At 46.1% G+C, this 23,235-nt stretch overlaps 1 protein-coding gene across 1 annotated transcript; it reads left to right on the forward strand.

Moving 5' to 3' along the window:
• Positions 1-6,341: 6,341 nt before the first annotated feature.
• Positions 6,342-22,930, forward strand: LOC135828305 (uncharacterized). The gene is made up of 6 exons (XM_065340753.1): positions 6,342-7,216; positions 12,342-12,499; positions 17,554-17,664; positions 18,646-18,732; positions 21,191-21,413; positions 21,790-22,930. The coding sequence occupies exons 2-6, from the start codon at positions 12,373-12,375 to the stop codon at positions 21,992-21,994; spliced, it is 753 nt and encodes a 250-aa protein (XP_065196825.1). The 5' UTR covers positions 6,342-7,216; positions 12,342-12,372; the 3' UTR covers positions 21,995-22,930.
• Positions 22,931-23,235: the final 305 nt, after the last annotated feature.

A 23,235-nucleotide genomic window follows, 5' to 3' on the forward strand; every position in this document is an offset into this window, starting at 1 on the left:
GAAAATATCAGGTTTTTGGCAACAATCGGCTAAAGTCATGAGGTGCAACGCCATTGTATTGTACCGGCACATGACTTTGTGAGGAGCGAGTTAATCTCCAAATGCCGTCATGCCAACAAGTTCCAACTCAGCAGGGTAACGTGATGACCGACAAATACATGAGCCACGCCAGGCTGGGGGTGGCTGTTTTGCCCGTCGGGGCCGGGGAGGTGGCGGTCGAGGCTGGGTTCCGCGGGGCGCGGGAATGGTGAGCACTCCCCAGGGCTCATGGCTCACGCGCTTTGGCGGGTCTTGGCTTCTGTCGCCGGTTTCCCGATGCCTTGGCGGGTGTGGTAGTCACCCCCTTGCCTGGCGTGAGTGATTCCCACAACACAACCCCCATGACCTTTTTTACCACCCTAGGTCACAATTTCATGTGTAACAATGCAGCACAAATCTGTACTGATGTGTTGCCAGAAAATCGCGCTGTTTCTCTACCCTGGCTATGCTCTATAATTATTATACTCTCAACATCCTTTTCCTCTTATAATCACGCTGATTTTGTCATCCCTTTTCCTCGCGCTATTGAAATGTACCTCCATCACCTTTGCCCCCTTCTCCCCTTCTCCGTATATATTTTTGTGATTGTTTATTCTTGGTTATATGCTGTCTGATGAAGTGTTTTGACACGAAACTCGGAGTTACAGCGGAATGAGACTTGTTTGACTAATGCTACATTTACCTGACTACATACATGTTATGCCATTGCTACATGAAGTCTTTATGTAGGTATGTGGTCAGGTAAATGTACAGGCGATGTAGCATGCCCAAATTGCAACTGAGGCTGTTACACAGAATCCGTAAAGATGAGTTACGAGGAGTTCTTTTTTTTAGAAATCATGGAGAGCCATGGAGGAGACTATACGTACGCGAAGTGAATATCAAACAGACGAGGAGGAGTGTTATGCCATAGGCTCTGGCCAAAGCATCTCTAGCGATACTGAAGTAAACACTGATCCATTGATAAATTTGGACCTGGATGAAGGAGCGGCTATAAACAGAAAGAGCTTGTTCCAAATAACTGCCTTTGCCGAGTCCAGCTTAGCAGGCTCGAAAGGAACTAGAATATCTCATGGACGCGGTACCAAGTCGATTTGAGTGCTGAGGAGCGCGCAGTGTCTTACTTTCCTGGTGAAGCACATACAGTTCGTCGTGAACGATTGTAACGCAAGGCCTACAGTCAAGTGCTATCGGAAAAGAAGAGTATTGTGGCCAACCATTTGTCTCCACGGAGCCTCAGGAGAAGAAGACAGCGCAAGCAGAGGATGTAGAGCGGCAAATTAACTTCTGACCACGTGTTTACAGGATTCCGCAAATGGGAGGGATCTCGATCTGAGATCGTCTCTCAGGAACTGGCCTCACGTGAGCTGTTTCAGATGAAGACATTTTGCACAGAGTGGAAGCAGTGACAGCTTATCTTCAGGCAGGAATACCACTTCCCATGATAAGCTTCCAGCATCAAAATGATCACCAGCAATAATGGTTTCACCTCTCATTACATGGATAAGCAAGGAGAAAGATTTGATACACCCACTATTCAGGCACAGCCCTGCATCAAAGTTGCAATGGAGAGCAGCCAATGGAGACACGATCATGTCATAATAGTGCTAAGAAGTGGTGGAGCTCGTGAGAGATATTGTAGCAGCGTCAGAGGCAGATCTGCTAAATGCATCCTTTCCTGGAAGTTTGACAATGTGCAGCCTTTCTTCCATTTTTGTTCCAAACCAAGAGCATTATCGCCCTTGTTGAAGCATTATAATGAGCATTACAGGGTAATTTTGGAGCATTATGAATAGCACTATACGAACATTTTCGGAGCATTATCCACTGGACCCTAAACACGAACCATATTAAATAAGAACTATTAACTGGTTTTGAGGGAATGAGACAAACGGGAAAAGTCTGAAGAAAAAATTGACTGTCACCACCAGGACTCGAACCAGGGACCCTCGCTTGTAGCCAGCGATGCTCTAACCACTGAGCTATGGTGTAGTCGTCATCCCAGCAGAGACCGTTCAACATTTTCTTCAGACTTCGTAACTCACACTTCCTGTGAATCCACACAGGCGGGTGGGACGCAGCCCTCACTGTACCCACACACTTCTCGTACAAACTTTTACTAATAATATTAAATATGGTTCGCGTTTAGGGTCCAGTGGATAATGCTCCGAAAATGTTCGTATAGTGCTATTCATAATGCTCCAAAAACACTACTGCGATGCCTCTAATCAAGAGTTACATGTATGTACTCTTGCTCTCATCGAAAGCCACGACATTGGGACTGGAGGAACATTGCAGGTCCTCAAAGAGGGTGGTGGGTGAGGTTTCAGGCCACTAATGCATGTACATTTGGGTACTCAAAAATAATTTCTTCTAAATCCTGGTTTAATGCAGTCAGTGCCGGTCACCTCAGGTGGAACGGTGCCGTTGGCTACCGAAAGCATTTATTTGTCCGAATTGAGGTTCAAAACCCACTTCATACTCTAAACCAATATCCAATTTGAGGAACTGTGTATGCTTTACCAGTCACGTGACCAGGGATGTAGTCACTGTCTTGACCCTGTGTGATTGTTCAGAATATCGGGTAGTAAGGTGCCTGAACTGTTATCGACATCTTGGCCTAGTGATGTATTTTATTGTATTTCACCGTCCAATGGCAGAAGCCAATGCAAAGGAAGAGGCGTTAGCCGGCCGTGGCAAGAGAAGGAAAACGAAAGAAAAAGGAAAGAACATAATAATCTCGGATGGAGAGCCAAGGATTAAAATTCAAAAAGAGGACCAAAAGTTTACAAGTTATCCTTTTGTCCAACACTAACGGTTATAAGCAGAATACTGTTGAGTCAAAAATGTGCAACAATTAGCACAAAACTGACTGATGAGATCACGACATTCAACGACCTGATGCTTAGCTGCATCACGTCTAGAATGCGCAAACCAGCAGCCTTCCAACTTGGAAGGTTCTAAGTTATGAAGTAACGTAAGAAAAGGGAAGGTGAGCGCACTCTAGACGAAAACAAGCTAAACATCACAGCGAACTAAGAATGTTAGCTACAACGAGATGGTGATGAAGGACGAAGGACCACGGCACAGGACGGCCCCAGCTCACGTCGGAAACGCGAAACAATGACCCCCCTTTTTCCCCCCTCTTTTGCTTATCTCTGAGAACATGAGCCTCCCAAGTTGGGTGGTCGTTGTTTCGCGTTTCCGAAGTGAGCTGTGGCTGTCCTGTGCCGTGGTCCTTCGTCCTTCATCACCATCTCGTCATAGCTAACATTCTTAGTTCGCTGTGATGTTTAGCTTGTTTTCGTCTAGAGTGCGCTCACCTTCCCTTTTCTTACGTTACTTCATAACTTAGAACCTTCCAAGTTGGAAGGCTGCTGGTTTGCGCATTCTAGACGTGATGCAGCTAAGCATCAGGTCGTTGAATGTCGTGATCTCATCAGTCAGTTTTGTGCTAATTGTTGCACATTTTTGACTCAACAGTATTCTGCTTATAACCGTTAGTGTTGGACAAAACGGATAACTTGTAAACTTTTGGTCCTCTTTTTGAACATAATAATCGGAAGAAAAGAACGCATCAGCGGGGTGAAATTGATCACTATGTTGACCATGGTGATATTGTCTTCATTTCCATGGGCAGCTTGAGCCAATACGGATATGCATAACAGATAGGAGATTTGGTAAACATAGTTGACAAAGCTCTGGGAAGTACTATGCCATTGCGATTGAAGTGGAATTCGCTTCCAGCAGCATGCCGCCAGGCAGCCTCCTTTGCAATGTTCAACAGTACTCTTAGCCGGAGCCTTTTTTTGCAACACATAATGGCATAGTATGCAGCCACCGTTTTCTTTCTTCTTTACTCTATTTCACGCACTTACGGCTTTCTTAATTCAGCTCTATTTCACGCACTTACCTCGGGTACCCTGTAAAAAGACTCACAGTCTGTGGGGATTGCCCTAGTAAAATAATAAATACTACTACTACTACTACTACTAAGTGATCTTGAAGTGATCTTGGCATAGGATGTGCAAGACAATGTACAGTCATGTACATCGATTGCAGGCAGCTTGATACAGGTGATACAATGCCAATATCTTACCTACAGGCTGTGCCTTCCCAGTGGGATGCTTAGGAACAGGTTTTGGCTTGTTAGAAACTACAAAAGATACGAAGGTCGACTGCAGAAGTACATTAGAAACTGTCTGCGGCTAGTAATGAAAGTGTATGCATACCGTAACGAGGAGGAATCGTTTGTTTTGTTAAAAAAACTGAAGAAGCCGGCCCTGCGTACCTTGGTGTAAGTGTGTTTTGGTGGAGCAGCTCGGCAACAGTAAGGGCGCAAATATATACACCACAGTATGCCCTCTCCGCCAAGTACTACCATATACAGCATGTTGCTTGTGGAGTGTTACATGAACAGTGTTGGAGTAACCCTCGTGGCTAGGAAAGATCATGATGCTTAGCCGCAGCTATTTGGCCAGGAGCAGTTATAAACACATGTTCCTGTCGAGAAATGGCACGTACAGGTACAGGTTGAGTGTTTTGATCCTTTCTGAGAATAGCATCCAGGATAAGGGCCATTCAACCTGCGTTGTGCGTATGGCTCTCTGAGCCAGGTCTATTGACGTACATGTTGGCTCGGTGGTGAACCTAATACGATGTACAATGTAGGGTTTTTAGAAGGCAATTTTTCTTACAATAGTGGAACGTGATAATCTGCCACGGGACGTCACGCGTTTTCTGAAACCCTTCAACAGGAACAGTGGTACAGTATTGGTAGGGATCAAGAGTAGCACAATTACTGTCAGCTTCCTGATGTCAGTGGTGGGAGCGCTGGCTGGAGGCAATCTGGAGGGCAGGGATGGTGCGAAGGTGTTAACCCTTTTTCAGCTGCGTTCACCGCACTGCGCGCATTGCGCCTGTCAAGCGCCAGCTGCGAGCTTCACAGCGTTGGCACTTCGTGATTCTACTAGTACTACTGCTACTATCTGTCCACACTGGCCATTAAAGGGGCGAAGCAGTAGGGAGGCATAGAACTACTCGCATGCTGCACTGATGGAACTCTCGCGCATTGCCGCAAGAAAGATCTGCGTGAAGTTAGTTTGCTGCTCTGTGACTTCTGTTCGAGGTGATTGGTGTCTTGTCTCTCCGTGCAGCTCAGTACTGGGGAAGGCCAATATCCGCGCACACCCCGAAACTGACCCATGACAATGGGTCGGTCTTCCGCTCTGCGGCGCAAGACAGCACAGGAGCAGTGGGCCTGTGCCGGGCGATTACAGCAATTTTTGGCAGACAACACGATTGCTGGTGATCAGCGTAACTTGATAAGTTGGTCATTTTCACTAGACGAACTCGAGCAAAGGACAATTCATACTCAATATTCAATACACTGTGGTTCATAGCTGCTACGTTGGCAAGAAAACAAGCAGACGCGCTTGCCTTCTGCATCCTCTGGGCACGATTCGCCAGATCTCACCGAACCCATATTCGTCACCCTGGCAAGACATCTTGCTCACGGCTAGGCAATGCTGTGCGTCACCTTCACCTCACATGTGCCACAGGCAAATCAATACTCAGAAAACTAAGCCAGTATTCGAGCGTGCCACACCTGGAGCAATGTATCACACACCACTGGACGCAAATATGTGATACATGTAGTTGTGTGTGCAGTTATGCATAGGATCAAAGGACGTGAAGGTGCTGGGGTGTGTGACTGTTGTGTAACATACTGGGGCCCAGGTTAGGTAAACTGAGACCATAAAGGACAGTATTAGCCTATTTCTGCCTCCTTTATTCAACGTATGTACTCCTTTCTCCACTACCCAGCAATAGACATTGATCATGTTGGATGTGTAGGTAACACTCATGCTCAACGGCTCCTTTGTGCTACATACATTGTACATGTACATTGACAGGTGGCAGTTGTCAGTGCCGCACATGGGAACTGAGTCGGCCGATAGTCTGCGTGTGGTACACCGCGTCGTCGCGGTGGTTCCAGTGCTAGTACGTCGTTCCAAGACTGGCATGGCATGGCGAGAGTCTGGGTTGTTTTCTGTGCCGACATTTTCAATCAAGAGGCGGAGGAAGTAGTCCAAAAAATTCTTTGCGCTGATCACAGTGCGTGTGCAATTCCCCTCACCTTGTTAGGCAAGGCACTACCAGCCGGTGTATGCGTGTGACTGTAGACCTTAAGTTAAGTCTGTGTGATTTTGTCACATTGGGTACTGGCTCGACATGTTTGTCCTGTACGGAGTGCACGAAAAGTATGTATTCACTAGTCTTCATTACCTCATCAACTTCAGAGTTAGCTATCCCCACCCGTTTCAAGTCTACATGATTCTTCCTTATTAGCGACGAACCCATGTCGAATAGAGAGGAATGAAGACACTTTCACGTGGTCATTCCTATGCTACAGGAGGGAGTGATTGTGGGTGTTGCTGCCGACTTTAGTATGAGACTAAGGAAGGAGGTCAAGAGGCTAGAGCCTGGGTTGACACGGGGCAACTAATCGCGTGCTGAGCAGGATATCAGAGAGGAGTTCACAGGAGAGAGCCATTGCGCGTTCTGCGCACACCAGAGTACTAAAACTGGAGTAGACACATCCAATGTACTACTGCTTGTTCACCGCACATCCGCATGCAATGGCCACCGGCGCTTGACACATGATTCCTGGACGAAAAAGGGACTGGAATTGGCTTTTGGGCTTTGCTTTGGAGCAGCGATGGCAGCTTGTGTTTGTTAGCCTCTGCTACACGATTTCACCGAACTGCTTGACTCAGGTCACTTGTAGCGAGTGTGCTAGCTCTGCGGTGTCACATGCACTGGCTACACGATTGTCGTCATGGCGTTGGGTGCGCTAATCCCATGGTGAGCATGCCCTGCAACAAGTGCGGGAGAACTGGCCATTACAAGAAGTGAGTGCTAACCATCTACCTTTACCCGTGTGACTTTGTATACATGTACTCGTGTAGCAGTTGTCTACATAGGAGCGCCGACACCCAATGCTGTACTGACTACTGTAATACCGCATGCAGAGTATAAAGGGTTCCGAAATGACTTTTAGTCAGGCAGATAGAGGTGAGGCTGAACGTGAAGAGAAAGAAGGTTGGCCAAAAGAGAAACATTGGCAGTTAGTTCAAAGTTGATCAACATCAATCATCCAAGACGTTGATACAAGGTAAGTTGAACTCTGTACTAATCCCAGTGCCTGCTTGTATTATCGTGATTTACATTGAGAATATACATGTCCAAAGAAAGAAAGACTGATTGGGTACAATGTACCTGTACGTGATTGTGCTCAAGATGACATGATGATTGATAGTGCCAAAATAGCCCGGTGCAATTATTTGGTGCTATTGCCACACCCTTCAGATCTCCACTCGCCTACTCTCGGAAAAATCTGTGCAGTTTGGCTTACATATAGGGTAGTGATTAGTGGTCAATGAATTTGTACTTCTAATACTAGTACAGTAGATAATGCAAAGCTTGCTCAGAGGCAATTCTCATTTGTAGTAAGTGTTCGAGATAAGTTTTGTCGCGTCCTGCAGTTTCATGTCTTCAGTGAGTTGGGTATGGGCTGACCGACACAGCTCAATTCGCGGTGAAACACCGCACACGGTATTACCCCATGTGCTGCGTGTTTGAACCACCATGAATGGCTTTGATATCATTGGTGCACGCCTTCCGTTAGCCATAAACAGGTTACTTACATGTATCTGTGTCAGTTGACTCGAGGAGCTCAACTGGTCGCTTTAAATACATCACTCAATCAACCAACTCCCCCCCCCCCCCCCCACTCCCCCTCTTCCCAACACCACAACCCCTGTATTTCCTCTTGGTAGTGAGTGATCGAGAGGCTGCCCAGGAGACGTGAAACGTTGGCGAAAAGTAATAGTTTGTTCGGATAACATCCATAATGGCGCAGACCAGAAAACATACATGTAGGTTAGTGGTGAAGGCATGTGAAAGGACTGCTGTCTAGTAGAACTGGCACTGCAGTCATGTACATGTCATGCATACTTGTGCTACTACTAGTACATGTATGGCTGAATTGGACGTCATGCTATCTGATGTTACTCTGAGTAACGGCGGAAAAGAACTTGGTTGAGACATTGCTGTGTGATCATTGTATGACCGGCTCTGTCTACTGGACATAGAGCACTATCCGCAGCGTGAGCAGTCGGACCTTAGACAACTGACTGAAGTGGATGTGGTGAATAGAGGGTTATGTGTGAGGAAGGGAGGGGGGGGGCATGGGCTCACGCGTCTCCACGTGTGGATCATTCCTTAGCTGTGAATCCTGCAAAAATTGCTGCTTTCAAATGAATGATGGCTAAACTCCATTTTATCACCAATCTATCAGTAGTACAAGTAGCATTGATTGCAACAGGTTTATCAAGGGATATTCTATGTACATGGCTTGTAGTTACATGGTCTAGGTAAGCCGTGTTGGATAGAATAGCACCCTCCGCCTTGTAACATGCTGCTGTCAACCAATCAACATGTAGTTACACCATTACGTGTACCCGTGTATAGAAACAATACCAAGAGGGTTCAGGGAGACATGCATGTAACCAAGGATAGCAAATTGTAGCTGGTTTGCTTGGTAATTGCCAAATACGCTTAGTGTCCAGTGGTTACCTGCAGTAATACATGCATGACCACAACTGTTTCTGACTATCTAGTCGTCGCAAGTCATAATCATTTGTACTAGCAATGGCAACACAACCTGGAAACACGTGAACGTCTCTTTTTACAAGTTTTAGCCTGCGACTACAATAACGACATTATACGCGCCTGCAGTGTGTGAAGTACGCTAAGACAAACACGAAACTGCGGTTTTCCATACAGCTCAGCGTCAAGATTCGGCAGTGGGGAGGTGACATGAACTTTAAGATAGTAGTACAGCCCAGTACTGCTGAGAGGGGCAGCGTCGGTGAGAACTGAGATGTACCCTGGCTCATTTTGAGACTACAGTACTGTCATAAACTAGTGCTGCTCTGAGCACGAGACTTACAACGCTACAGAATAGTCTGAACACCGGTCGCATGTTGTGGGATGGACATAGCGTAAAGAGTGGGAGTGAGAGTGAGAAGGCATTCTGGTCTTGAGGGACCCTGTGGGTAGCAGCCCCCCTCCAAGATGAAACATTAGGAGACACGAGTATGTGTATATCGCTCTAACCTTACCCTGCTCAATATGCTGAGCCTCAGCTGTATCCAATAGACCAAGGAGGATTGATATGAAAACAGCTGTTGTATTTGAGGCCGCGAAGGAATCCCACACGATGTGGAATAACTCAATATCTGCCGGTCAAACCTCTAATCACCAAAAATACGTTTACGTCATGTACCTGTTAAATCGGGGTGTGACTTCGAGTAGTAATACTCACATCCTCTCATCTAAGATTCTCAATGGTGGTAGCTGGTTGTATTTCTCAACACAATCGTAAGCCGGTGGTAACGCGGATGTGCAACTTCACTGTTACTTTACATGGTTTGTTTGTTTGAAGTTTTATTTTACATCGCAAACCAAACGGGCATTGATGCCCAATATTATGATGGCGATAGAATAAAAAGTGTGGCTCGATAAAGCTGCACTTGAGAAAATGAGAAAACAGTCAATAGGAAGTATTTCACATGGTGAACGCACTCTCTGGTTTGAACCAGTGTCTGCCATCGAGCAAAGCTCGCTGTGTTTTTCCCTGGGAGATAGTTCCCTTTAACCGATTTACAAGAACACTTTGTAAATACATCACTTGAATTTTGCTGTATTTCTTCTCCACTCTTGACATATATGATTATAATTATGGTGTCGAACAAACATTTAGTTTTCACAGTGCAAACATCCTCCATAGACTCTGTCTGGCCGTTGGGGTGACCAGTTCGACTGCGGCGACTGCGATCGGCTAAGCCAGTGACTCAGAGCCCTATTAATGAGACCTGAGAAGGTTCTAAAAAGTTAGCTGACCGGGGATTGTGTGCCACCCAGTAAAGGTACCTCGACATTTGGTGAGGTGAAAGGTTCAGGAGTTAGCGAGGAGAATAGCTGCAGATCAAAACGCCGGTATTGATCTGGTGCAGTAAACAATGTCCCGCTGAGAACCTATCGGAGAATGCAGTGCAGAATGGTAACAGAAGTAAGAACGGTTATACACTGTGATGTAACTTGTGTATATGTTCTGCACATCCGTCTTGGTTGGGGGTTCCAAGTGGACTCACTTACTAACTCTGGCCCCTGGCCTTGGAGAGCCAATGTGTTACAGTATAGATTCTCCCGCTGGGAATCATTCGTGTCGTGCAGATCGAGTGTTCTAGGTGTTGGTACCTAATAGCTCCGGCTTTCATTGACCATGTCCATAATGGGTATGTTCACACCTTCACGCCCTGTCCGTACCTACTAGAGAACAACTAGAGTGCATTGTTGTTCGCCCTAAAACGCCATCGTTTGCGTCACGAGACGCGAACAACATGATGGTGTGTGCACCAAGCCCAAAACCCTGCAGCCAAACTCCTTTCTCATTTAGCCTTGGTAATGCACAGCTGTGTGCTCGCATGCTGTGCATCCAACTGCGATACACCGGCAAAACATTCTTGCTCGCTATTCGGATTCCGGACAGGTCACAATGCCACTGTATATTTCCAAACGCTATTGCGTGTGCTGCCCAGGTACATATGTGTGTAGCGTGGATATGGTGGGCAGTTGCATTGCGTGTGAGAGGCGAATTAACCAGCTGCTGCGGCTGGGCGGCGCATCATTCTGCTCGTTAGGCACCCCGGCGTGGGGATATTGGCTCTGGACGCAATGCGCGTTAAATATAGCAGGCAAGAGCTCTGTATGTTTGTTCTCCATGGAGGCTACCGACATACTGCGAGACCGCAAGGGAAAGTCATTATTTAGGGAACGGATGCTATAGACATGTCAGTTGCTCACCTGCGGGTCCGGCTGCATGTTAGAAACCCAAAGGGGAAAGCGAAGTGATCTCAAGCTTTGAAGGTGTTATCGTGCTAACTACCGGACCTGAGTCTCCGACGACTTGAAGAAAACGTCAGGTGGGTTACATTACGGTTGTTACGTGTGTCTACTGTGGTTCCCTAAGTACCATGTGGGAAAGTATAGAAAAAGAAGTAGAGTATTGCTTGTCCCTTGTTTTCAGTGCGGGCTGGGGTGACATTATCACCATACGCAATACGTAAAGTGCATAATGTGGTTAGAGTTCCATCTAATCAAACGAGTACTTTGTAATTTCATTACAAGTCATGTTGTTCGGGGGCTGAAAATTGTGAAGAAAAGTGGTCCGTCACCACCGGAACCCTTGAAAAGGTCAGCGATGTTCTAACCGCGAACTATCCTGTCAACTGATGGTGTTATTGACGGTTTGAAACAATGTTGATTGGTGTTTTGTCTCACCTTTCCTAATTTAGTTCCTTTACGGTAACTTAAAGGCTGTTTTTAATCTGTTATATACCCTTGAGAGATATCGAAGTGAGTAGCGGTTGTAATGAAAACAATGCGATCACGATAGGGTACTGACAGCTGATTGAAGCAAGCGGATCACAAGTTAGTAGATCAGTGATTAGCGCTATTGTTGCTTCAGCTGTCGTAGGTTAGTCGCCCTCACGTCCATGATGGGGAAGAATGCGGCACGTTTACTTTGAAGTACATGCATACTATGTGATTGTAATGGCAAATTGTGACCACTTCTGAGTGCGAGAGCGAACACTTTCGCAGATTTGCGAGAGGGAGATGTACATGTAGTGGATTATCCCAAGGGGGAGGTTACCGTGCAATCATGCAACATGAGTGCCAGGACACTTTGGTGCGATGTTCACGCATGAAGCTCAGAATCAAGAGTATGAAATCATGCTTCTTGTGTGACTTAAGAATTCTAAATATAGATCACCCGTTCTGACAGCTACAAAGGAGATGTGATCTGCAGGCTGTCCGGGGCCCTTCATACGTTAAAAGGTTCATCAAAGCGTGTCTCCCCGAGGCTGTAACAACATGAACAGTTGCTGTGCGATTGTGAGCTGGGTACAGGATGAGATCAGGCCAGCTGTGCTTGCAGCGTTCAAGATACGGGTTCATGGCAGATAGAGTATCCGTAGCCCTCGTACTACCTACATTGTAGACGCAGCAAGCACGGTGTTCAAGATAAAACAAAGAAGCGAACTGCAATTCGGTCATACCGATTCTGTTCCTGAGAAAAGCTTGTCGAACTTTACCCCTAGTTTGAGCTTAGTTTTGTAACAGCGAGTAACAGATTTGCAACTGTATCTGCTGTTCGTGTGTCGCTCTCATAGTTTGACAGTCATCGCAAGAATTGTCCTAGCCATGGATTCCATTATCACGTGCACGCAACTCAGTAGAGCAGCACTATTGAGTCCATCCTGCGCGCAGGAGCGATCGTCGCCCGTACTCTCTGCACGGAGCCTGTTCGCTGTCGCTGCACTCTTATACTGTAAGTGATCATGATGATAATTATGTATAATTAATATTATGACTATTTGTGTGCATGCCCCCCGTAACGGTATTTGCATGTTCTACCATTCCAAACTCTAGACTAGGCCCCGCGGAAAGAGTCACTTATTTATTTGCGTGCGCGTGCATCTCTCGTTCTCTGTTCAGCAGTTTGTAGTTGTGTTTGCATGTGTCCTTATGTGGGTTGTTCCTTTAAAAGAGCTCTCTATTGTTGTTTAACACTGTTGAAAGTTAGTTGAAACTTTGGAAACATCAGCACATAATTCCCGGTGACACTTGTCTTGAAGTATATGTATGCGCTCTGCTTTTACAATGACCAGGATAAACTCCATTGCAACACAACCTGCGTCTATGGTGGAACCCATCCAAAATAGGACCGGACGTGCGAGGGGATTTACCCTGCCACTCCGACTACATGTACTAGTAGTCATCCTTGAAGTCATCTGTAGCAATATTTGAATGTTAGAACCAGTGTACAGCAGTGCAGTATACCGATGAAGTTTCCAAGATGCAGGAGCTCAAGTAACAGTTCTTAGTTAGTGTTGACATGCAGATAGACGATGATGCAGTGAATGCACATTTCGCTGCTATGCATGTTTCAACAATTTCCGCTGCATTACAACACGTTATCACGTGCCCAGATCCGGACCTTACCCAGCGACACAGGTGGTGTATTTGTTAGACACGCACACACACACACCACTGGCACCATGCTGTGAGGAGGGATACCTAGCTACACGATTAAAACCAAATATGGCTCCTTGGGTCGAGAATGTGTCCGAAGACGAGTAGAAACGTTTGGAATCGAGTCAACCAAATACATGTTTTGTTGAACTGAGCCTCATGGCCATCTCGTTGCTAATGGCTACTTGTTCATAGCACGATCAGGGGAGTGAGAATATGGAAACTCCCAAGATGTCTTCTTCACATTGAACTTACTATAATACCCAATATGACTCATATGTTTCTTTGATCGCAAGTGTTTCTATGGTCACATCTCTACCCTCTTCCTTCAGTCTTCCAGTCTCTACTATCCGTCCTCTATTCGTCCTGTGTGATTGTATTTGTGTGTTAATCTTCCATTCAGCCTCTCTCTTATCCCGTAACTTCTCTTTCAAGCTTGCTCTCCCTGTTTTCTAATCTTCTCTTCCTTTCTAACTTGTCCCATGCCATGATGGCATTACATAGTTTCCCATCATCATTTCTATGTTCCAGTGTGCTCGTCATTGTCAGATGGCGATTCCTTCCCGAGTTCACACACGCACGTGCACATGTGACTCGGCTTCGACCGATGATCGGGGTCATTCGATTATGAAGAGGTGATTTGCTCCAAGCGTTGGACCTGCTACATCCTGCTGCGTGGACGTACTAGTCACGCCATTATGACAATGACTAATAATACTTAATAGGTAAATGACATTCCTTGTAACGGTGACTTGCTAGTCATCGCTGACATCGCTGACCAGTCCAGTCCTGGGGCTATAATTATGACGAACGTCACCTTCCCCGGATCAAGCACTGTGGCCATAGTGCCAGGAATGTATCCTAAAGCAATTAATACTAATTGAAAGCAGTGGGTCAAGTGGACAAAGAACTCCAGTCATGACTCAGAGATATTACCTGTGCCAACTTGTAATTGTGCTGGGTAAGTCTATGATCCGTGATCCTTTAGATGTCGTCCTGGCACAGTACAGGCTCGAGTACTCAGCCTGACAGGTGGATGGACGTTCTAGTTAAAATACATTTAACCTACACGTGTTTACGACAAATTATGTACCAAGCAGAGATGCCTGGTTACTCTGGTAACATCTTCCCAGTCGATCTACATGGAAGTACGTGTATGACGCTCTGTGTCAGTACATGTATTATGAGCAGTTATGAGCAGTCTCACAAGAAGCCATGTTGGAAAAGGCCAGACGTTGCGCACGAAGACTTTTTTAAACTCGGAAGGGCATTTTTGCTACTAGAGCTGGTGGTGGCGGTACTACTGATGCGGAAAACTCGGTCTAACCGAGTCTCTACGTTAACCTCGGAGTCACTCTGGACGAAAATCTTCGCTGGTCACCGCAAGTCACCTCTATCGTCCGACGCACGGCTATGAAGCTGCGGATCCTCCGCCAGATCCGGCACTGCCTAACAGTGAGGCAGGTGATGCTGTATTACTCTGCCCTTGTCATACCGGATTATGGCGGATATTCTATATGCGTCGAATGCGTTTCTCCCAGGACTGTCTGCTGAGCAGCGGAACACAGTAGCCAAACTGGATAAACGTTGCATCCGTTGCGTGGCCGATGAGCACCCATAGGCCCACACTCTTCTCCTGTACACCAGGCTGGGTGTCTGCCCAGTGCTGGAACGAGGAGAATGCAAGCTCCGACTCCTGACATTTAGAATCCGTTCTGGAATCGTCAGTGAGCTGTTGTCGTCCCGAATTGTATTGCAAGGCCCGCCGACAGGCATGACCACTCGAGGTCAATTGGGACGCAACCTTCCCCTCCCCCTGGCCCACAGTGCTTCTGGCGCATGCCGACCGCTTCTAGCCAGCTGCCGACTCTGGAATGGCCTGCCCGACTGTATGAAGTCCATAGTATCTGTCCGTGAATTCAAACGCATGCTGCGCGTATTTTACTTCGGTTAAATGTAACGGCTTTCGTAACCTGCTGATGAGGCTCGATAGAATCATGCTACGATGACCCGACTTGTAAATTTGAGATCCATTTTTTTCTGCTCGTCTTGACCCTGCCTCCCCTCATTGCTACTTCCATTTTCGTATTTTTATTTTCCTTTATTTTTCTCTTCATTTCTGACTCTTCTTACTGGCTGTTATCGCTTCCATAATATTGGGCAGAACTGCCCGTTTGCCTTGCGATGTAAAATAAATAAACAACAACAACCGTGAAAAGGTTTTTAGGGCATGGTTGGGTTTGATTTTAGCATCTCTTATTAGGTGAGGATAAAATGTCAACCAAGACCATTGTCTTGGCAAACACCATTCAAATGATACACGGATACTTGAACATTGATATTCTGCAGTCTATCGTGGAACCAGACCCATTTTCTCTTGTCTCTCTATTCGGCCAAAACGTATCCTTTGCCGAGTCGATGGTCCCACTTCGAAGTTAAACATGTTTAGGAGGATGTCGACAATTACCAACCAGATTTAATCCGAACAATCGTTACGTTCTCTCCCATTTCTCTAGTTTGGTTGAAAAGCTGGGCTGGGCCATCTCTCCGATTTCGCTCAAATATTGCAGGTATGTTTCCTTTGGGGTCTAGGACAACCTTCCAAAAGGATTCGTTGCACAACTAATACTTACGGACACCTTGGAACTGGGGACTACCTCGAAATGGGCCCAAAATATGACGGCGATACAACGGAGCTAAGAACAAACCACCACCATGCCAACACTACCTCACCTTGTTGATCATGGGGGGGGGGGGGGGGGGGGGGGGGTGTTGAACAACTAACCTGGTAACCACGTGTTACTTGATCAAATCCGTCGTTCCTCTATGTCACGCGGTGGTCGGGTCACGGCCAGTTTCAGGACGCAAACATGCCGTGCTTATAGATCACACAAATCGAGATTTGTTCAATTTTTCTGCATGCACGCAGAGCTTTAGCTTTGCTAGCTGCTAGTGAAATAATTCGAGTCGCTCAGGGAAGGAAGTGCTTGTTGTAATGTTTGGAGTGACAAGGGTTGTCAGTGAAAATTTCTTGTCAGACTGGGGTGACAACGCTGCAGTGTTTGGCGTACTGGCGTCTGGAGTGGTGCCTGGTGTTGGAGCTTGAGGAGGCGCTTTCCGTCGTCGGGTTGGAAATTGGCCATGTTGCAATGTGGTGAAGCGAAAATATTCAAATTTGTGTATTCCCAGAACTTGAAAGTGGAGCACTTTTACGAGATATGTCCCAGTCGGCAGTGGAGATGTCGATGTCCACTGTCTTGCAGTGCATGGTTCAGGAAAATGGACATTGTAAAAGGTTCCCGTTATGGCCGGCCCTTGAAGTTTGGCTATTTTAGCGATGCAATTTAGTGTTATCAGTCTGAATATGATGGCCATCGCTTTCCTGGATGTAGTCATGGCTCAGTGTGGTGATTATATGAAGACTACTGAGGTGAGGTAATGTTGGCATGGTAGCGGTTTGTTCTTAGTTTCGTTGGGGTAAATTAATGTAAAATATATACAAATACTGTACCAGCGCTCGCTTTTGGGTAATCATGCAGTTTAGGGTCCCAAATTATTTCGCACTTTCCCAGTGTTCAGTGTACTGTCACACGCGTTTTCAGTGTACTTTCACATCATGAACTTTATTTTCATGAAAACCGAGGACAGATCAGACTGGGTACTGCTGGTGAACACTGCGGAGCAGGGAGCCGAACGTGTTGTCTTCCGCGCGAACTCTCTGTCTCCTCACGAACTCGCAGAGGTACGTCGGGAACAACTCTCGCGAGGTGCCGAAGTTGCGCTTCAGCTGGCGCTTGGCCCGCATCCACATGTTTTCCACGTTGTTGGTGTGGATCGTTCGGTCGTCCGGATCAACAAAGTTGTCGTCGTGGACGACGACATCGTGCTGGCATACGCCACCGTCGATGTTCCTGATCTGCGCGTATGCGGCCCAGCCGTCAGAGATGATGCGTGAGCCAGGCAGAATCCACAGGAAACAAAACTTTGACAAAGGAAACAAAACTTTCACACGAGAAAAGAAGAAGCATAGTGAAAGTACACTGAAAACGCGTGTGACAGTACACTGAACACTGGGAAAGTGCGAAATAATTTGGGACCCTAAACTGCATGATTACCCGCTTTTGGACCACAATTCCGTCGTAATTTGGGCCCATTTCGAGGTGGTCCCCAGTTCCAAGGGGTTCGTGAGTCGTGCAGCGAATTTTTTGCATGGTTGTTCTAGACCCCAAGGGCAACCTACTTGCAGAATTTGAGCGAAATCGGAGAGATGGCCCAGCCCAACTTTTCTGGTTTTCTCAGACATGCTCTCTAAAACGTTTCACTGTACTACTGTGTGCCACTGTGTTACAGTGTCATCTAGCTTGCTGACTACACCAGTATGCTATGGTCACTCACTGCATCCAGTGGAGCGAGGCAAGCATTCGCACGGTGTTCGCAAGAACGTGCCGAATAGCGTAGTAGGTAAGAGCAAGGCGTCTAGCATCTAGATGTCTTGAATCCTGGTTATTCACGATTGCATTCATTCAGACTGCAGCCATTGGGTCATGATATCGGGCAACTGTGCCCGTTTGAAATTGATGTAAAATATATACAAATACTACATAATAAGATGATGCCATGATAACTTTTTCGGAGACAAATTCGTGCATGCCGGTCCCCGCGGGGGCGACTCCAAGATTTCCATTCACCTCCAGGCGAATGTCCCCAAGGCGAATATCCAGGACCAAGGTGGTCCATCAAGAGAGTTTATGTTTCGGAGTCACTCTTACAGTGTGTATTGTATTGTCACAAGCAGATGCAGTATACTAGTGAGCCCTAGGTTTTTATTTAAGTGATGCCGCTGGATTATAGGCGTTGTACTGAACGTCAGAGGTAATACACACAGACACACGCATACTAAAAAACACGCACACATTCAAACATAAACACACACACACACACACACACACACACACACACACACACACACACACACACATACACACACACACACACACACATACACACACACACACACACACACACACATACACACACACACACACACACACACTCATACACATACACGTACAAACACACTCACGTACACACACACACACACACAAATGCACACACACACACACACACACACACACACACGCACACACACACATGCACACACACACGCACACACACACATGCACACACACACAAATGCACACACACACACACACACACACACACACACACACACACACACACACACACACACACACACACACACTCATACACATACACGTACAAACACACTCACGTACACACACACACACACACACAAATGCACACACACACACACACACACACACACACACACACACACACACACAAAGCTACATGTACATTGTACTTCATGTAGTTTGGTGATGTAATTCAATTGTGTACTCCACGTCCCTGTTCTCTTAGAACCATGTCCACTGTGTCATCGCGTGAGGAAAGCGAACAAGAGCAAGTTCCTGCAAGTCATTGACGCTGTGTGCAAGCGAGATTATGGTATGTAACCGTATGTACATGTACGTGCATATGCATTCGTGTTGCCAATAACAACAAAAACAGGCTTGCCAGAAAAAAAGGTGTGAATGGTCTGGGTTGGTTGCCTGTCGTGTTCTGTTTGCGTCACTGCGTGTAACTTGTAAGTGTATGTTGCAGTGTGAGTTGATTATATGGAGTGGTGGATCTCTCCCAAATGTGTGAGCCCGTAGAATATTACAACAGGCCGGCTGTCCTGTCCTCGGTTGATAATCACGCTACAGTGAAACGGGGCCGTGCAAATGTACGTTGTAAGTTGTAACCATGGTGATCAGGCATTATTCTGTATCGGAGCTTGAGCTTAAGATCAAATGACTATCGGAGGATGACTCAGGGTCCTTCATAAAAAGTAATGCCCACTGCATGTTACATGTATGAGTACGAGTATTAGCTATCCAAGGCACTTTATTGAAGCTGAAGTCTCAGGGCGCTCCTGACATCAGCATACTGTGTGGCACATTCCGTATGAGGGGGTCTAAGACTGTATTGTGTGCATGCATGAGCTACCATGTACTGTACCAGCACGGTGTCCTGCATTGCATTGGGGGCGATAATTGTTGGAAAGATCACATTCCCGTGTATTCCAAATATGTATGGTTGGTATGGACACCGTTCGTCATCATTTGCCAAGTTTGACCTAATTAACCAGCTAGCTACTAAATACTTCTGTAGGCACCCCAGGAACTCCATGTCATCGCTATTAGCATGTCATTTCCGGCGCCAGGTCTTTCAAAGGCATGGCCACCATGCCACATTTGGTATCGACAACTGCAGGGGCTTTGAGATCATGTCGCGAAACATAACTGTTTGAAGTTAAGCCACTTTGCATGCACACTCAGTGAACTGGGGTTATGGTGAGGTGGATCGATTACCAGACCGTGTGCTGAAATGTGAGGCGAAATCTGGCCACCCTCTGCTGGACACTAAGTACAGTGGTCCCTCTATAATCCGGCACCATTTGTGCCACGAAAATCTGCTGGATTAGGGAGGGTGCTGGATTAACAAATCTGATTTACTGCTGCAATGTGCATGAAGAGGACATTTTGGCTACTGAAAATTGTGCTGGTTTATCGAGGGTGCTGGATTATAAAGTGCCGGATTAGAGAGGGACGACTGTATACATATTCTGGCAGTATGGGTGGATGTTCTCTGATGCTGATATTTTCATTGAAATTGGTGATAGCCACGGGGTATAAGTACACAGGAACAGTGTGGTACGTCACACTTGTGTAAACAACTCAATTATTTAAGTCAGATTGAAACACTTGACTGACGTGAACTGAAAAACCGTCAGGTGGTGCCTACTGGGGAACGAACAGTGATTGAATTTGAATAAAACCTTTCCTTGCAACTCCCTGCTGAGCTGTCCGAAATTCAATTATCAACTTGCAATACAGCTCTGTGACCACCTGCAGTGAATGTAGTTAGGGCATACACAATGGACAAGGAACTCAAAATGTGTTTTTTCACTCACTGCAAAGCTCAGCAAGGACCAGTTTTGCATGATAAAGAGTTCTTAGACCCATGCACGGGCTACACACTTGACGAGTTTCGTTGCTTTTCCTCCTGATTAGACAAACACAATGCCTCGGTATGTGAGTTAATCAACTAGGAAGCGTATGACAGTTGCACTTCATTAGTTTGAGGGATGTGGACATGCTGTGCGTGCATGCTACGAAGTGAGAGGAGGAGGCTCAGGGACCTGGTTGAGAGGGTATGTGTACCGGCACCTGCTGGTTCGAAAAATTGCTCATCTAGGTACACAGTCGTGGACCTGGTCAAGATTGGGTTGCTTCGGTTAGTATGATAAGCATCTAATCACCTTAAAAAGCGTTTGGAATGAATCGACATTGGAACGAAGTGTTTATGTTCCGCATCATTCATTCTTTGCGTAATATTTTTTAAATGAAGACTTTGTTCCAATGTCGATTCAAGGAGTGCTGTTAATTGAGATTTTTATGATTCTTATAGATAGCTATCACCTTTGCCTTTAAACAAAATCTATTTACATATACATGTACATGTATACTCAATCTGCGGACAGCATGCTGTTTCGTCCTTTGTGAACTCATCAGCGCAGCTCAGAGAATATGAGGCCGAAACTGATAGCAATGAAAAAAAATTCCAAAGCCAGATTTAAATCAGGCCATATATTATACACACATGCAAAATCACGATGGATGCTCCTGTATAGAAGATGATGCTAGGTACAGTTTGACTCGACTGACAACCCAGACATAGAGCAGGCCCTGGTGTTTATTTACCGGTAGGTACCTTCAAGTTTGAATGCCGGATGAAACATGAGTAAATCATCGAAGGGCTCCCTGTTAGCCTTTCAAAAAAACATTCTCTATAGCTTGTGCATTTAATGGTGGCATGTTGCCGACCACGTTGATTGTACTGTGAACCTCTATGTCTGCAGCTTTTGGCGTCAAAGTGGTGGATTTGCAGACCGACAAATTTATCGTGGAAGTATTTGGAGTGTTCAAGGTCAGCAAACTTCCGCTGTATTTGAAGCCACTCGAGGCGCTGGATGCCTCTGAGGATTCCGATGTGGGTAGCTTGCTGACAACGCGCCACATTGCCTTGCATCGAAATGATAGTCTGTACATGTCCGTCAACAGACCAAGCTACTCCGTTCACAGGTAAATTGGAGCGACACATGACCTACATTGTGTAGGCACTAAACACGTCGTAGTGAATGACATTGCGCATCGTCATGTACGTTTAAATCGTTCCAATTCCTCATGCTCTGGCTTTAGTTTCAATCTAATCTCTGCATAGTTTTTTATTGAAATCCTTGTGATAGCTGTGTGCTGTGTCAAATTCAGATGAACTTTCCCCCCCCCCCCCTCCCCCTGCCTAAAAAACACCCGGTACTATCCCGGCCTATAAAGACGGAATGATGGTTTTTGTCTTTGTCTGTGAGGTAGTTGTGATCATGGTACAGGTTTTGAACTACTTGACGATTTTTGTATGTTGCTTCTTTGTGCGTGTTCTCCTGGTATTCATTGCCACTAGATACTGCTCCTGTCCGCATTTGCATCACAACAAACGCTATCTAATCGCCGGTGACGCTGACCTGAGAACCACGTCGTTCGTCCTGGGACCGGAGGATTTCTCCCGGCGGTGGAACAATCGGACAATGACGGATGTCAAGCTAGCACTACGACTCTGCCCACTGGCTACAGCCGCTGCTGCCGCCAGGCCTGACACGCACAATTAGCTGATCATGTAATACTAGTGTGCTGCGCAGTCCCACGGTCTTTCAGGACAAACCCTTACAGTATGGTCTACGAAGGCTACCATTAACTGAAACTCATGGCCTGGGCAGATCAATGACATCATTTTCAAATCTGTTTTGTCCTGGCTGTGTGCAGTGTTGCCATTGTGTGGGTACACTGTTACTATGGCTGAGGCTGCTCTAAATTCGAAATTCCCTAGTTTACATGCATGCAGCAGCACACACCACCACCACCAACACTATTGGCGCACCATGCTATGAGTCTTATGCCATCCGAAAACAGTCCGTACACCTCGTCAGACATCTCACATCTCTGGATCACTTCATCAGCAGGTCCAGCATTAACCCACCGAGTTAATTCAGGGTAGGAGAACAGTAACTCTTCTAGTAATCGATTTCTAAATAATTTTGTGATGCATGCTAGCTGGTGTGATCATTTGATAGAGCCATGCTGCAAGATTTGCCTATCATCCCCCACCCCCACACTCACTACACTCACTACACTCACATCCGCATAATTATAATTATTATTATTTTCATCTTGAACAGCTCAGCACTATCCACGATGTGATTAATTAACCTTTCTTTGAAGTAACTTTAGAGTGATAAAACGCGCAAACAAGAAATGAATGTACACGCTTTCTTATATGTTTTGCCCACAACTGGACAAACCCACATGTACACGTATATTCCGTGTTTTTACTACCTCTATTTTAAATTTTGTGGCTAGCCCGGATGCAAATTTAAATGCGAAATCTAAGGTTAACTCTGCATTACATGAACAATGATAATAATATCATTGGTTCGTCTGGTTGGCGTGTGCGTAGTTTGGAGTCGGTCTTATAAGATTTTCCGATTACAATTTACGGAACATGCCGTTGGTTTGATCGTGAACTACCAGTCATAACTCGAACTAGAGATCATCTCAGGATGTGTACTGCAGCTTCGTGGCTCACCACCATACACGTAGCTACTGTATAGAAGAAGTTGTGGTGATGGTGGCTATGATGTTGGTGTGTGTGTGTGTGTGTATACTATAAGGGGATTTGGTGCGAGCATGTGTTGGCCCTTCCAGTATTTCTACGCTCTCCCTTCCACGATGATCAGTGAACGATGCGCTAATTCTACGGTCTCGCCGATAGGAATTTCGCTACTCTCTGGCATTCCCAATGCCCGGACCTAGATATGTTCACATTGTGTTGATGCAGGGTCGTGAGAGTGTG

This window comes from Sycon ciliatum, chromosome 12, assembly GCF_964019385.1.
Source record: "Sycon ciliatum chromosome 12, ocSycCili1.1, whole genome shotgun sequence".
NCBI lineage: Eukaryota > Metazoa > Porifera > Calcarea > Leucosolenida > Sycettidae > Sycon > Sycon ciliatum.